General features: G+C 47.3%; 4 protein-coding genes across 4 annotated transcripts; 2 read left to right on the forward strand and 2 right to left on the reverse strand.

Annotated features, from left to right (window-relative positions):
• Positions 1 to 1,659: 1,659 nt before the first annotated feature.
• FOMMEDRAFT_161762 (uncharacterized protein) lies at positions 1,660 to 2,376 on the reverse strand (the record flags this gene model as incomplete). Its single annotated transcript, XM_007271262.1, has 2 exons — positions 1,660 to 2,064; positions 2,260 to 2,376. 2 exons carry the CDS (start codon positions 2,374 to 2,376, stop codon positions 1,660 to 1,662), a joined length of 522 nt encoding a protein of 173 aa, XP_007271324.1.
• Positions 2,377 to 2,683: 307 nt separating this feature from the next.
• On the forward strand, positions 2,684 to 5,812 carry FOMMEDRAFT_129257 (20S proteasome subunit). Its single transcript, XM_007271263.1, has 6 exons — positions 2,684 to 3,007; positions 3,104 to 3,185; positions 3,265 to 3,394; positions 3,846 to 3,952; positions 4,400 to 4,525; positions 5,056 to 5,812. Exons 1-6 carry the CDS (start codon positions 2,805 to 2,807, stop codon positions 5,206 to 5,208), a joined length of 801 nt encoding a protein of 266 aa, XP_007271325.1. The 5' UTR covers positions 2,684 to 2,804; the 3' UTR covers positions 5,209 to 5,812.
• A 706-nt stretch (positions 5,813 to 6,518) lies between these two features.
• Positions 6,519 to 7,894, reverse strand: FOMMEDRAFT_23647 (uncharacterized protein). The gene is made up of 3 exons (XM_007271150.1): positions 7,638 to 7,894; positions 7,512 to 7,576; positions 6,519 to 7,456 (listed from the first exon to the last, which is right to left on the reverse strand). The coding sequence occupies exons 1-3, from the start codon at positions 7,788 to 7,790 to the stop codon at positions 6,922 to 6,924; spliced, it is 753 nt and encodes a 250-aa protein (XP_007271212.1). The 5' UTR covers positions 7,791 to 7,894; the 3' UTR covers positions 6,519 to 6,921.
• A 2,386-nt stretch (positions 7,895 to 10,280) lies between these two features.
• On the forward strand, positions 10,281 to 15,508 carry FOMMEDRAFT_161765 (WD40 repeat-like protein; the record flags this gene model as incomplete). Its single annotated transcript, XM_007271264.1, has 10 exons — positions 10,281 to 10,320; positions 10,371 to 10,524; positions 10,578 to 10,708; positions 10,759 to 11,060; positions 11,111 to 11,161; positions 11,209 to 11,407; positions 11,455 to 11,598; positions 11,659 to 13,148; positions 13,210 to 15,214; positions 15,294 to 15,508. 10 exons carry the CDS (start codon positions 10,281 to 10,283, stop codon positions 15,506 to 15,508), a joined length of 4,731 nt encoding a protein of 1,576 aa, XP_007271326.1.
• Between the last annotated feature and the right edge of the window lie 391 nt (positions 15,509 to 15,899).

Raw genomic sequence — 15,899 nt, forward strand, 5'->3', positions numbered from 1 at the left:
TGGAGTATTACTCCGGCCTACCATAAGCAATATACCTATATATAAGCTGAACTCTTTCAAGTTGCGACAGAACGGAACATTTACAGGCACCCGTTTATTTTAATTCCTTAATTAAATGTTAATGATAATTATACCTCATTTAGATGTAGGGTCTGGGAACGGTTTCGTTGATAGAAGATAGTGTACTGCGGTGTGTCGGTGTGTGTGAAGCGTGTAGCGGGATGTGTGGTGTTAGACACTCCTTCCGATTCTTGTTGTTCTAAACTCGGACATTTGGAACTTAAACTTTGATATTGGTGTGAGCGTGGAATACAGAAACGATTGTTTAATACAGTGGTTTTGACTTACTTTACAAAGCACAGGATAAGTAAATAACAGTGAAGGAAGTGCAAATTATCAAACATACAAAATATACATTTATCCAACGGAATTCCCTTCCCTAGCAAGGTTCACTTTATATGGGAGTTAGACTATCAATGTATCATTGGCGTTTCTCGTCAGCTTTACAGTACAGTAGTACCTCAACAGTACCACATGGTATCCACCCGTTCACATAGAACGTAAGCGCCGAGCACTTCCGAAGCACGCATCTCTCCCTCCGTCAATATTCATAGCTCGTCGCAGAGTCTATCCAATTTCTACGGCATCAAACTAGGTCTCGTGAGCCCCGCAGCACACTACTGAAATACACAAATACACGACGAAGAGGAACCGAAAGGAAGGATTAAGAGCACGAGTAAGAGGAAGACCGAGAGCTTCAACGTTACGCCAGAAACGAACGGCTTCCAGAACTCGTAAGCACTAAGCGGCTGGAGCATATACTGTATATTTGGAGATATTATATATGTGTGTTAATAGCTCGTTGCAGAGTCTATCCAATTTGTACGGCATGAAACCGAGGTCAGTGGTCCCGTGAGCCCCGCGGCAGGTTTCTCTAATACATAAATACTTAACGAAGAGAAAGAAGAAGTAAGAGCACAAGCAAGAGGAAGAGCAGAGAACGAGACCTTTAACGTTACAGCACAGAAACTAATTGCCTCCAGGCTTGTAAGCCTTTCCGTCAACGAGTACGAAGTCAAAGAACGAGTGAGCCTCCACGAGGTGTAAGTCTATTAACATACATACAGAAGACGGTTTACTGAACTGGATAATGTAATCACCCGTTCTAATGAGTCTGCAATCTCGTCGGAGACAATTTTTGTTTGAATAAGTTTGAATAGGACTAAGCTAACGTGCATATGGCCTCGCGTGGTAATACCAATAACGGATGCTTTGTTGTTGTACGTTGTTTACATCACCTCGGATATCCGTTAGCTTGTAAGCGCGGGAGGTGAAGATAGGAATAAGTCAAGTAGGGTCTCTCTCTCCGAGAATGCCTACTACATACATACATAGTCAGCTCCAAGACGCTTTTATGTGGGAGGCAAAGTACCTAACGGGGTAAGAAGGAAGCGAGAGAGCTGAGTATTGAAAGATGCCGGGACCAAGGTGAGAACGACTCTCGAGTGAGTAGATGCCAGATACCATGAGGCGAGAAGGTACGTTGTATGCGCACAGTACAGTCAGATCGGCAATGCAGCGTGTTGATTGCGCCGAACATAAAGCATGAAGTGAATCGAATTGAATACCGAGGGATTGCGTTTGTGTATGTATGCAAGTTTATTTGCGTTCCAGGTACATACACACCGCAAGAAGGTGGAAAAGAGAAGAGAAGAGGGAGGGAAAGAGAAAAACGTGCTTAGAGAAAGCATCCGGGCGGAGAAGGTCAGGGACGATAGCAAGTAGACGAGTAGACGAGGGTGCTGACGCTGCAGTGCGCGTCACAGGGTGGGTTCGGTCGGCAGTCCAGATTTTCATGCGCAACCCCGGAGAACCATGCGCATGCGATAGGTACTTAGTTGTAGCACATAGAGCCACAGAGCTTCGCGATGATTTACCCAGTGTGATCGCGCATTCTAGGAAGCACAGGCGGCGTTTCTGCGACTTGGCTAGACTGACAGAGGGATGAGGATGTGTCCCTGTTATCCTCGGTGGAGTGGAAGGGCGAGAAAGATGCACTGTATACTACCGGAGCGACTTCGCGAAGTAAATACGGAGAACATGAAGGAGAGAGAAAGAATAAGGCAACTTGGGCATCGCGAGCCTTATGGGTGCAAGAGACACATGCCAGTATCTAAGAATGATCGGCATGAAGGGCAGCGGAGCAGATGGAGATGCATTATCCCACAGAGCTTAGACGGCAGCGCGACAGGAACCGACCGACAAAGCGCCATAGACGCCGTACCGGTTCTTCACGTCGCTCGGGCTGGACTGTGCATTGCTTTTAAGTACGCCGCAAGCCCGCAGAGACCGAGGCCTGTGTGAGCGCAGAGCCATCAGTTGTACTGAAGAGGGAAAAAAGAGGAGGGGAGGGAGATCCTGCTGTTCGGCGGGTGCCTCGCGCCGTTGCTTATTTTCACACTGTGTCTGAGTGTATCAGAGGGCAACAAGCTATCGGGGAGAAATATCGGAGGAAAGGAGAAACTTCTGAGCAGCCGAAAACCGCAGGAGGACTTCTCACTTCTCGCGAGAGAAAGAGTCGTATGTCCAGAAAGGGTAAGCGCTCCCACGCGCATGACGCGGCCTATTCTCGCAACACTCAAAACACAATTCACGCTTCAAAGTAACGTCCTATCCTCCTGCTCCCACCTCCTCTCTTCTGTCTCGCCTATCTGCGTCCACAATCACATCTTGAGTGGTCGCATCTGCCACTGACACAAATCTCGTAGGCTAGACTCTAACTTCGGCTTGCTTTGCAAATTCCAATGCCCGGCGGGACCATGACTTCTACTGTACCCCAATCGCATAGCGACGGAAGACCTATGCAGAGGCACTTTGAGCCCTACGCCGACAGTGGAGGAACTATCCTAGCTATTGCAGGAGCAGACTTCTCTGTCATCGCAGGCGACACGCGTCAAACGGACTATTACAACATTCAGACTCGATACGCGCCAAAGGTCTTCCGTCTGTAAGTGCATATGCTCAGCGCGTCTCTTTGCGGCGCAAGAGCGTGATTTCTGGGTATCTCAATGGAACAATGCTAATCCTTGGAACTTCTATCCAGAACTGACAAAGCCGTCCTTGCTGTGAATGGCTTCGCGGCAGACGGGAACATGTTTATAAAGAAGGTTAAACAGCGGCTGGAGGTACGGACGCGTCATCCAGCAATATCAATCAGATGCTCACCTTCGCACTCGTCATCATTACGCGTATACTTCTACGTAGTGGTACCGCCACGCGCACGCGAAGGATATGCCTTTGCGCGCAGTCGCTCGCCTGATTCAGACAATGCTTTATGCTCAGCGCTTCTTCCCGTACTATGTGTACAACATCCTCGGTGGCATCGAAGAAGACGGTATGTTTATTTGTTCAATTCTCCGGTTATAGTGGTCTGCTCTTAGCACGCCACCTTATTCGGTCCTTCCGTTCATCCGCCTATTTTGCCGTTTTTACGGACTATTATTTGTTCATTTGGCTAACTGACCGATTGTTTTATTTCTATGCTTGGACTTTTGTCCGTCCTCTACCGACACTACACACTCCGTCGCTCCACTGTGTAACTGTGCCTCGGCATTCCGACACCTGACTGTGCTGTTGACGCGGTATACGTCACGGTTATCTCTTCACTTGACATACGAATCCCGCTACCTTGTCCACCTGCACGTACACGCGCGGAAAATCCGAACTTGATCTTACCTTCCTGGAATAACATATGACATACTGGCTTTTTTCGGCCTTCGCCCCGGTTCCGCTGTTGCTCCAACGTCCTGACTTCTTTATGTCTTAACCGTCGATCGTCTCTAAAGGCTCGGGAGCTGTATACTCTTTCGATCCTGTCGGTTCATATGAAAGAGAGGCTTGTCGCGCGGCCGGAGCTGCTCAGCAGCTTGTACAACCTTTCCTTGACAACCAGGTGCGAATATCTGCCTTGAATAATCTAGCCTCAATCCTGCATTTGCTCTTCCATTCATTTGGCTGTTATTTTTGGAAATGTGTTGCCATCGCAGCCTGTCATGTTTTTCCTTTTTCATTTAGTCTCGCACGGAGATCGTGTCCTTCGCCAAGCTCGAACTTCTCTTCATCAGTTCGCAGCCTCGCACGCTCTGATGTTATTTGTGATTTTACTCTCACCTCTTCGATGCCTTCCCTTTTGTTTACTATCTATCCTCACTCCACCTGCGACATGCGCAAATGTTTTTTGGAGCTCAGCACTCCTATTCATCATCTTCCATGCTAAACCTAGCTGACTCAAGGCCGGACTTTCTCCGAAGTGCTCTCTGTATCTCTATCTTTTTCTCCCCTTCTTTATCTTGTTCGCTTGGAAATCATTATCTGTATTGCTAACGAGTTAATTTGCTAGATTTACTTCAAGAACCAGCAACCTCCGCTCGGAACGGTTGGCGGGCATCCGACCCATCTTCCGCTTGAACGCGTCCTTTCGCTTGTTGTCGACAGCTTTACAAGCGCAACAGAGCGCCACATTGAGGTTCGTTCCGTTTTACTATTTGTTAACATCTGTGCATCACCCTACTTCTTTATTCCTTGTACCTCGTTCGTCATCAGTCTTCCCTGATGATCTCATTTCTCTCACTCTGATCTTTGTCTGTAATATTTGAGCTGACCGATATTCTTCCGTTATCTTCTGCATGCCCTATCTCGGTGTCCGCGTTCGTACCATTTTTGTCGCGGTTCACGGTCTGGCTCCCGCACTACTTTTGGACCTCTATCTCATCCGTGAACGTTCGACTCTCGACCTCGTCGGCGATTTCTGCTCCACCACGATGGTCTCGTCCTTCTCCCGTCGATTTTGTGCTTTGTGATCAATCGGGTATAATGGATTTGCTATTACTGATATCGGCACCTGTGTCCGATGTTGCGGTAATTCCATCCACTCTATATCTCCGCCCGTCTCGGCATTGGTATTGTCTTACAAACAATTGACTCGGCGTGGCACGGTGTATCACTCTTCCTATCTATCACATACATACTTGTGGGTTGGTGGATGAACCCATTTAGGTCGGAGATGGCCTTGAGATGTACGTCGTGCTGGCAAAAGGCCGGACGCCTCATGGTCTCGAAGGGTTGCGCTCCGCGCAAGTCCGCGAACTTGCGGGAACGACGGATGGTGAACGCGTGTTCGTTATTAACCAGGAGTTGAAGAAAGATTGATGAAAGCGATATAAATAGAAGTGGGCGTGGGACGTTGCCGTTGCGTTGTGAGGTTTTGTGTGGCTCCTGTTTGTGGGATTTTCGAGGAGATTTGATATGTGGGGGTGGGTGGATCGTATTGAGATCGACGCTGTCATTAGTTTGGTGGCCGATCTACGCGGATGCGGAGGGGTATGAAATCAAACGGCGGGTGGCCGACCAGACGGTTCTTCATACATGCAGATTCGATTCGATTCGATTCGATTCGGCTCAGCTTCGTTTTCGACTTGACTGACTCTTCCTCTATGTCATTTTTTCCCAACTGTCTGTCTGTTTCGCCTCCTCCCTCATGTCACATCGTTTGTCACCTCTGAGCGATACCCACCGGACTCTCCTCTCCATGATCACCTACACTAGCCAGCCAATGTAACTGCTACGTTCTCTCGCCTATGTACTAACTTAATTATTTCCCCTTCTCATTTTCTTGTTCCTTCCTTCTTTGTTCACGAATTTCTCCCCACCTCTGCTGCTCAATGAATTTTTTTGCACAAGATTTATTCTTTCCTTCGCTCACCCCTTAGCAGCCTGTTCAAGGTTGCAGGACTCTGTGTCTTCTAACTCTCCCTGTCTTGTCTGCCTTGTCTCTTGTCATGATAACTAGACTTGATCTCGTATTAAAACAAACGAATAAAGTAAATATTATTCAAGTGGTTGAAAATCGAGATAAAGCGATTGCATTGAGAGAATTGTTAATAAAAGAAAATAGGAATTTAGACTGACATAAGTAAGAGATTCGTTCTCACTGTAGCTGCGCATGTCATCATAGAGTCATAGAATGGAGGATAATATGTTCGCCACCTCGGCTTCAGTAAACTCGGCCAATAAAGACGTAACTAGTACTGAAATGAAGAACACCGAGCAGCAGCACATGCCCCATTCGTAATGTCATTAATGTTCTTGGTTCTTGACTTTCCTATTTCCTTTTTCTAATACCCAGTGTAGTCTTCCTTTCCAACACAGTGGAGCAACTAATAACATAAACATTACTCTTAAGTATATATGCATATTAACATCCTATACATATCCTTATAAGTACTGCTGCAGCACACACCATACGTCATAACATATCATATCTCATAATCTCATACTAATGGACTTCTTCACTGCGCAGCATGTGCATGTGCATGTACATGTATATCCTAATCTCCACATGTTGCAAATTGCACGCGCGGCGAGGGCTCTTTGCATGAACTTAAAACCATCATTAGCTGCACAGTAATCTTTTATTTTATATGAAAAGAAAAAAAAATCGGGAAACGAGAACGAGACGGAAAAAGAGAAAGAGCGGGAGAAAAGGAGTGGACGTCTGCGAGCAGGGTATAAAAGGTAAGAAGTCCAAATGGGACGTGAGGGCAGGAGAGAGGAGGAGGGGTGGGAAATCCCGAAAGAGGAGGTAAAAATATATATTCAATATGGATGATGCTAGCGTGCCAGACACAGATGAAGAATGCTCAACTTCGTTGATCGAAGGTTAAAAAGGGTTCAACTGTCCAAGAACGGATTTATAGGGAAGGTGAAGTGAGGAGGAGGGGTAACAAGAAGCAGTACTAGTGATGCATACGAAAGCAGCGGGGACAAAGGTGGGAACGGAATAGGATAGGGGAGGGAGGGAGGGGCTGACGTGTAAATGCCACATTTAACGATCATATGTCCAATTCTCCTTTTTCTCTAAAACTAAATTGCAACCAAGACAGCACCGGCAATCGCGCATAACAGCATGCTGGCACCCATCGCGTCACCGAGTCTCCCTCCGGCAACGGCTCCACCGGTCTGCGGCTCACTCCCACTTCTCCGGACCGCTCGCTTCCCGGTCGAGACGAACCCGTCCTGGCTTGTGAAGCCAGGCGTGACGTTACGCAGCATCTGCGTCGGCAGCATGTTTGGATCGGTCGACACTTGGAACTGCGGTGCGAGAGGTGATCCGTCAAATTGGAAGAGATGGAGCTTGAACCCGTCAACTGGGTCCTGGAATATACGCCAGGACTGGTAAAGTTCGGTCATGTTGTAGTTCTCGACAAAAGCGGATCGGGGCCCGCATGGATCTTGGATGAGTTGGTATCCGTCTCCGAAGGGAGTGAAAGTCATGGATCCGTTGTCTAGAAGTTGGTAGGTCCCGTGTGCCCAGTTCATGGCACTCTTGGGACAAGAGGGTTGTGTGCCGTTCGCAGTAAAGCGATATCTTGCGACCTCATAAAAGCCGTCATCAGTGCTAAATGAGAATATTAGTCAAGAGCCGCTAAGCGAGTTGCCTGAGATAAACTGACAAAGAATATGAGATGCCTGAGACGTCTGGCTGCACGAAGGAAGTGTTCGCAGGGTTGGCAAAGCCCTAGGAAACAATAAACATGAATACCCTTTCGCAATGAATAGACACAACGTGAACCACGTACAAGTCCGGTCAATACTTTCTTCGCGCCCGATGCCCAAGTGCCTCTGAGTCCCGTCTTGTTGTGTATTGAGTCTAGGCCGACAGTTTGACCAGCAGCAGGGAGCGACGTTGAAAGGAGCAGGGAAAGCAGCGAGACGACGTGCCACGGCTGCATTGTGAGAGCAATCCTAACGAAGTTGTCGATGCAGAACAGAGATGGATTGAGATGAAGGTAGATGAGGAAAAGGGATGAAGAAAGGAGGTTGCGGAGCGTGACGACGACAAGGTCGATGGAGTGTGGGAGGACGACAAATGTTTACGCTTGTTTACGCCATCCGCCACGGGCTGTCGCTTCCCACGCCAAAACATCCCGCTTTTGGACATAACAACCATTTCGTTTCACCACCTAATTGATTAGTCATACCATCTCGGTCTTGCCTCGCAACCGTCAGTGTCAGTTAGCATTGAAACATCTTTTGACTTGTCATTTTAAGGCAAACCCAGAGACACTTGCAGTAACAGACATCTCGTGCTTTGCAACCCCCTCTCACTCTGGGCTTTGGTTGCTCCTTTGTTACTCACGCGGCGTCTTGCCACCGAAGCGGAAGGAGACCGCCGTCAACTCGCAATTGACGTGTCTGAATCTCTGCTTTCTTCCCGCTTTTAACGTATTTGCCAACGGAAACAGAGCGTTGCAAGCCTACAGATCTCTCAATTCTAATCCTACGTGTGCGGCGAGTGTCTCGTGTCGGCACAGCTCTGAGCTCATGCTCAATACTTGCATTTCTCAGATCGGATAAAGTGCGCTGAAGCTGATTTGAAACTCACGGTGCATGTGAGGGAGCATGTCTCAAAAATAGACGTTTACGCGACCTATACTATCATGTGCCACTTTCCTTCATACCAGCCCCTTGTGAATCCTTCAATCAACCTGCAAGTCTGGTTCTGCATGCGAATCAAATGGACGTTGCCGACAGGTGTCTATACAGACTCCAAACTCCCGGAAAGCCAAGTCCTTCAAGTGATCTTCCTGTTGGCATAACGGAATAGGAGTCAGTATTTTGAAGTAGACGCGTATTTTCCTCGGTATGTAAGTCATGCTTTGCAAACCGCTGACCGGCCCTCTGTATCGGATTGCTCAACTGCGCCTTGGGTTGCGTCAAATAGCACATCATGTGTTACTCAAACTCTTTCTAACGATACGCTCCGTTACGCTTCCATGGTCTAGACTGGTGGAGTCAGTTTCAAACAATGCGTCTTATCAAAGCGATAACGAGCGATGATATTCCTTCTTGTTTGACTGAATTACTTTGGCTCCGAGGAAAATGCTCGATTTGCTATGCTTCTGGCGATATGGTCTTATTCAACCTGATCTTGGCGCCTTTGAATTAAACATAGAGCTTGCTTAATGGAGATGCATACACAGATATCACTTCATGTGCTTCTGGACTGGAACCGACTCCAGTTGATTCAGGTTCCATTTTCCACTCGACACCGCAGGGCATTTCTCCTTCACACTCTTCTCTACTTCTTGATAATCTAATTTTACCCCTTCCTTGTTTGTGAGTTCTTCTCATTTAGCAGACTTAAACGCCAAGAGGTCTCATCAAATAGCCGTACTTCAATTCTTTCGAACCAACTCGCGCGTTCTTCCCCTTGAGATACACCACACACTTCTCCCGAGTTTCTACTTCAGCTTCTCCGAGGCTTCTCCCTTTCCTTCCATGATACAGCTATCTGTGAAACTTATCGACTCAGTGAGGCACATAGAGTGGATATAGGATTGGTTGGTTGTTATCTCGATGTTGTTCTGAGTATCAAGATCGGAACTCGTACAAACTTAAACCTCGGAGAAACAAGTTTTCAGCCTGACTTCTCTGTCCCCCGATGTCAACGGGTATCTGATTTCGTTTTTCCTTCTCTTTTAACTGCGCACGGTATTTCGCCGTAATCAACAAGGCAAGAAGCCATCCATGCACATATCCAGACGCTTGGGGTGAGACTGGAGCTGGGACGCGTAGTTTGATTTACGGTCTCTCTCGTGCTCAAGTAGGAAATGCGGGGAGTGAGTGAACTCGGATTCACATGCGTACGTACGTGCATACTTGCATGCGCTCTGCGCGTGAGATAGCTCACAGGTAAAGCCACAGAAGACAGAAACCTATTCTGATGCCAGGAAATTTTGTTTCAGAATGTATTTCCAACCAATGAGGTGGAAGCTTTAGAGTTTTGTAATAAATTCTTAAGGTTACAGAATAGGAATCTGTCTCCTGTGAGTGTTGTAGGAATAGCTATGGTTTTAGTTGAGGGCTAAGAGGCTGAAATGGTGTAATACAGACTAAGAAGTCACTATGTGAACACTATTTTCTATTTCAACTTTTGCTAATTATGCTTCATGTATCAAAGAGATGACTTCGGCTGCCATCACAGTGGACATTGTAATATAAAATCGATACTAACCAGCCAGCAATACAAATTTGTCTGAGTCACGTGCAAAGTAGAAGTGGAGAATCAATCTCTTCCTCTGATGAATCAGTGATGACAACAACACAAAAGGGCTCATGATCAATTCTCTATTTACTTCTACCCATTTATTAGCAATTTGGAGGCCTGCTAAACGCCGGGGAACCATCGATAAGCTGAATGTTTGCCTTACTGTCCCTTCATGGCTTCTACCTCTACAGCTACCCACCTGGCCTTGACTAGTTCGTTCTTTATTTTCATTGTAACTGCATCGTATTGATGTGTTCAGCAGTCATCCGAGCTAATGGAGTAAAGTGGGACTCAATTCTCCGTGATAAATTGCCGAGTTTCTACGTTCAGGCGAAGGTCGGTGATGAGAGCAAGCGAACGAAGACAGTTAGCAAGAATCTGCTACCCGAATGGAACGAGTGTTTTTCATTCAAACGGTACGCGAACCTTGACAATAATTCTGATTTCGTTTAATGCTGTTCATGTATAGTCCATCTGCGGACCAAGGGACAAAATTGCGCATTCAGATCAAACACGATTCGTCGCGTTGGTTAGACAAATGCATTGGTGAAATTGACGTGGAGCTGAATGACTTATTAGAGAGGTGTACCAGCGGCAAGAGTGCGGGAGTTAGTTTTCACCAACAGTCCATATATTGACTGGACTTATAGAAACGGAGCTTCATCTTGAAATGCGTAATGGTTCATCATCGACGGAAACCACTGCAGTTCTTCATTTGCACTTGGAGACTGTGGACGCGACGACAGGCGTTGGCCTCAGCCTCGAGACTGCAAAGTGCGCGATTCAGCAGAGCAGCATCTCAAATTCAGCGACCGCCTTGGGCTCAACTGTTGCTGCTATGTCAGACAGTGCTGAAGTCCACGTTGCCAGACATACTGATTTGTATCAGTCTGTCGGCAATCTCGTTTCGAAATTGGACTTCCTTGTCAATGTTATTGACAAACTATCGCAAGTAAGCCTTATTTCGCATGAAACGCATTCACGAGTCTTAGATAGTGCTAGGTGCACCCGTACGTCAACTTTGCATGGCAAGTTGCCTCAACGTTGTATAAGGTGTGCTCGGAAGACTATCACTGGACGTTTCTGACCATTTTCTGAAGACCATCCGTCGTCAATTCGAGGTTGATAAGAACGTTGTTGAACTCGTGCATGTCATTGAAGATGCCTTCAATTTTGCTCGCGAGGCCGATTTCCTCCGTAACAAGATACAATATCTCGAGACAATAGTAATCCAGCTTCTGAAGCAGACCGACGAATGCTGTCTCTTTCTTCAGGAATATGCAAGACATATGTTCACAGGTGTGTCCGAGTTTAACGTGTCAGACAGAAATCTCATTCTACGCCAGGACGGATGCTCAAGACAGACATGGATGGAAAAATTGACAAGTTCAAGCAGTGCTTGCGGTTACTCAAGCAATCGATTGACTCGGGTGCTGTTATACATACCGCTTTCGTTTCACTGAGGATGTCCTCCAGAATCGACACTTTGTGTATGTTCTGCGGCTCTATCTACATCTCTGCATCCCATGAACCTTACTCATATCTATCAGATTTATCAAGTCGACTACAACCAGAAAAGATGGACGCGTTTAATCGGCCTCAATGCCTCCCCGGCACGCGAGTGGAGGTCATGCAACAGGTCGTAGAGTGGGTGTTGTCAGATTCGGACAAGAATGTCTTCTGGCTATACGGTGCCGCAGGATCCGGCAAGAGCACTATTAGTACGACTATCGCGGAACATTTCCGTGACATATCTCGTCTTGGAGCACATATGTTTTTTGAACACGGAAAGAGTGATCCCAGCTCTGTCATACGTACACTCGCTTACAAACTCGCGTTATTTGACTCTTCGGTGGCGAAACACGTTTTCGAGGCCATTGAGCGGGATGACGATATTGCTCAAGCCACGTCGGCGACCCAGTTTGAGAAGCTTCTTCGCAGTCCTCTTGCTTCATCTGGCGATGCTATGCAAGGACCGATCGTCATTGTCCTGGACGCACTGGATGAATGCGGCACCGAAAAAACGAGGCGTGGCATAATGGAGAGTTTCTGGAAAGGTCTACCGGGACTCCCAAAGAATTTTCGATTTCTCATTACGAGCAGGAAGGAGCCGGACATAGATCAAGCGTTATCTTCGCGACCCGACTGCATTCGGAGTGTCGAATTGGAGCACAGCTCGGAAAGCTGTAGAAATGACGTTCTTCGCTATCTTGACCATGCGATGCGTTATGTATTCGTGATTAGAACGTTACCGATTCCGGATGATTGGCAGTTGAAAATGGAGCGCCTTGCTACAGCAGCAGCGGGACTGTTCATCTGGGGTTCGACTGCAGTGAAGCTGGTGGATTGCGATAACCCTGCTCCGAAGCTAGCAAAACTAGTATCTGAATCACAGCATCTTTTCGGCCTCGAACAACTCTATGACTCAGTTCTCGCCGGTTCAGGCATCTCGTTTAACGACGAATCATCTAACACTCGCTTCGCAAAAGTCCTTGGGCTTATCCTTCTCAGCAGAACCCAGCTTTCCGATGATATCATCGACGATTTTCTTGGATTTTCGAGCGACGAGCCATCGAGGCTTATTCTGTCTCGTTTGCAATCTGTCCTCGTATTTACCCGGAATGAACCTATCCGCTTCTGCCACACGTCATTCCGCGATTACTTACTGGCATCGAGCCGCATAAACGACCCTTGGTTCATCAATCTCGAGTGTCAGAAATCATTTGTTGCTGCGCGATGCTTTGATGTTATGAGAGATAGGCTCCGGTTTAACATTTGCAAAATAGAGTCATCGTATATCTTTAACGACCAGATCCCCGACCTTCCGGACCGCATCGGGGCTAACATTCCCCTGCACTTAAAATACGCATGCCTGTTCTGGACGCAACACCTTCGCGAAGCACAATGCTCATTCGAGTTGTTGGACAAGCTATCTGAGTTCCTTAATAATCGCCTTCTGTTTTGGCTCGAGGTGCTGAGCCTCTTGGAGAAGGTCAATGTTGCTGGTACAACACTCTATTATGCCATGAATTGGATCTCGGTAAGTACGTAGATGTGCTATTTGAGCTGACACTTACGTTGTTATATATGTTTTTGTCCAGTCATACAACACCGACATCTTAGCATTTCTCAGGGATGTACGCAGAATGATCACTGTGTATTTTCCGTCCCTTTCGCGGTCAACGCCCCATATATATGTCTCCTTCCTTCTGTTTGCGTCGATGGAGTCAACCTTTTTGGCGCGATATGTGAAACGCAATATACCTATCATACGAGTGAAGCAATTAGGTATAAAAGAGCGGTCACCCATTTTGAAGGAGCTCATATACCATGTAGACTGTGTCAATTCTGTTGCTTTTTCACCTGACGGTACTCTTGTTGTATCCGGTTCCTGGGATAAAACAGTTCAAATCTGGGATGCTGAAAGTGGGCAAGCCGTTTCTGACCCTTTAGAGGGACACCATGGCATCATACGTTCTGTTGCTTTCTCACCGAACGGCACGTGTGTTGTTTCCGGATCCGACGATGAGACAATTAGGATCTGGGAGGTTGAGACTGGGCAGGTGATTTCTGGGCCCCTTGAAGGGCATAATGGCGCAGTTTATTCAGTTGCTTTCTCGCCGGATGGGACACGTGTCGTCTCTGGATCGACTGACAAGTCTGTCATGGTCTGGGACGTTGAGAGCGGACAAGCCGTCAAGCGTTTCGAGGGGCATGTAGACGATGTAAATTCTGTTGCTTTCTCTTCCAATGGAAAGCACGTCGTCTCTGGTTCTTATGACCAGAGTATACGAATCTGGGACGTTGAGAGCGGACAGACTATTTGTGGCCCTCTCAAAGGGCATACAGCCAGCGTTCGGTCGATCACTGTCTCTCGTGACGGTACACGCGTTGCCTCAGGCGCTGCAGATGCTACAATACGAATCTGGGATGCTAAGAGTGGGCAACATGTATCTGTACCTTTCGAAGGACATGCTGGTGGTGTTAGTTCTGTTGCTTTCTCGCCCGACGGGAAACGTGTCGTCTCTGGTTCTGATGACATGACCGTTCAAATATGGGACATTGAAACTGGGCAGCTCGTCTCTGGGCCTTTCAAACACGCTTCATTTGTATTGTCCGTTGCATTTTCTCCCGACGGAACCCGTGTCGTGTCAGGCTCCGTGGATAGTATCATCCGAATCTGGGACACCGAAAGTGGACAGACTGGCTCTGGACACTTTGAAGGTCATACAGATGAGGTCACTTCTGTTGCTTTCTCGCAAGATGGAAGACTCGTTGCTTCTGGATCCTGGGATAAAACAGTTCGAATCTGGAGTGCTGAAAGTGGGCGAGCTGTCTTTGATACTTTTGGACACTCAAACTGGGTTTGGTCTGTTGCCTTCTCGCCTGATGGTAGATGTGTTGCTTCTGGCTGCGATAATGGTACAATCCGAATCTGGGACACCGAAAGCGGAAATGTAGTTTCCGGGCCTTTCGAAGGGCACAAAGAGCAAGTCAACTCTGTCTGCTTCTCGCCCGACGGGACACGTATTGTGTCTGGCTCCTGCGACGCAACAGTCCGAATGTGGGATGTCAGAACTGGACAGGCGATTTCTGATTTCGAAGGACATAAAGGTCCTGTTCACTCTGTTGCTTTCTCTCCTGATGGGAGATGCGTTGCCTCTGGCTCTGATGACAGAACAGTCATAATATGGGACTTTGAAAGAGGGGAAATAGTTTCTGAACCGTTGAAAGGGCACACAGGATCTGTTTGGTCAGTGGCCTTCTCACCCCAGGGTACACGTGTTGTTTCTGGTTCTGATGACAAAACCATCTTGGTATGGAACGCTGCGAGCGGACAGGTCGCGGCTGGGCCTTTTAAGGGCCATACAAGCTCTGTTGCGTCTGTCGCCTTCTCCCCCGACGGAGCATGTGTCGTGTCGGGCTCCTGGGACATGACAATCCGAGTCTGGGACGTCGAAAGTGGACAGTCAGTTTTCGCGCCCTTCGAAGGTCATATGGCATATGTCAATTCTGTAGCCTTCTCGCGTGATGGAAGACGAATTGTCTCTAGCTCTGGGGGTCCTGTAGAAGATGCTCCGGCAATCAGAATATGGGATGTAGAAGGTGCGAAGATGGCTTCTCCCTTGCTCATTAGACAATATCTGACATGTCGTCTCTTACTTTTTCTGTCAATGCAATGTAGATCCTGCCTTCGACTGGAGTTTGGATGAAGACGGATGGATTCGCGGACGCGAGAGAGAGTTGCTTTTGTGGATTCCGGCTGATGTTCGTCCAACGCTTTGGCGCCCTAGGAATACTGCAGTTTTCAGTTGTGCATTCTCAACTAGATTGGTGTTTACAAATGCTGCTTTAGGAGAGCGATGGCAAGAATGCTTTGGTCCTATAGGGTCAACATAGTCATCCTGTCTCTCGGTTTATATGACTTGGCCAGTTCAAGTTGCGCCTCAGTATTCAACTTCTCGTATGTAAGGTATACCATTTTAATATATAATGCTCTAATTCAAAGGCATTCGTTCTCCCATGCATTATTATTTAGCTGTGCTTCATGTAACATATATGCAGCGCCCTGCTCCTCAGAGTCCTCACATCAAACAATGTTTTGAGCTCTGTTTTGTTCAGTCAGCCTGAAGTACTGAGTCAATTGAACCCCTCGACACTAGTAGAAGTAGTACTCTCCCACATCCTGCTTTCTCATCCTCACCATTGCTCCTAGTCTCCCTTGCAGAATTTCACTCTCCTGGTCCATCAAAGGGCACCCTATCTTAAGATGCATATGCTAAACTCACTA

This window comes from Fomitiporia mediterranea, assembly GCF_000271605.1.
Source record: "Fomitiporia mediterranea MF3/22 unplaced genomic scaffold FOMMEscaffold_16, whole genome shotgun sequence".
NCBI lineage: Eukaryota > Fungi > Basidiomycota > Agaricomycetes > Hymenochaetales > Hymenochaetaceae > Fomitiporia > Fomitiporia mediterranea.

Coding starts and splice junctions, on each gene's coding strand:
- FOMMEDRAFT_129257 (XM_007271263.1), top strand. CDS start 2,805: ATGCCCGGCGGGACCATGACTTCTACTGTACCCCAATCGCATAGCGAC. Junction 3,008..3,103: donor GCGCCAAAGGTCTTCCGTCT/GTAAGTGCATAT, acceptor ACTTCTATCCAG/AACTGACAAAGCCGTCCTTG. Junction 3,186..3,264: donor AGGTTAAACAGCGGCTGGAG/GTACGGACGCGT, acceptor ACTTCTACGTAG/TGGTACCGCCACGCGCACGC.
- FOMMEDRAFT_23647 (XM_007271150.1), bottom strand. CDS start 7,790: ATGCAGCCGTGGCACGTCGTCTCGCTGCTTTCCCTGCTCCTTTCAACG. Junction 7,577..7,637: donor AGAAAGTATTGACCGGACTT/GTACGTGGTTCA, acceptor ATTGTTTCCTAG/GGCTTTGCCAACCCTGCGAA. Junction 7,457..7,511: donor TCAGGCATCTCATATTCTTT/GTCAGTTTATCT, acceptor ATTCTCATTTAG/CACTGATGACGGCTTTTATG.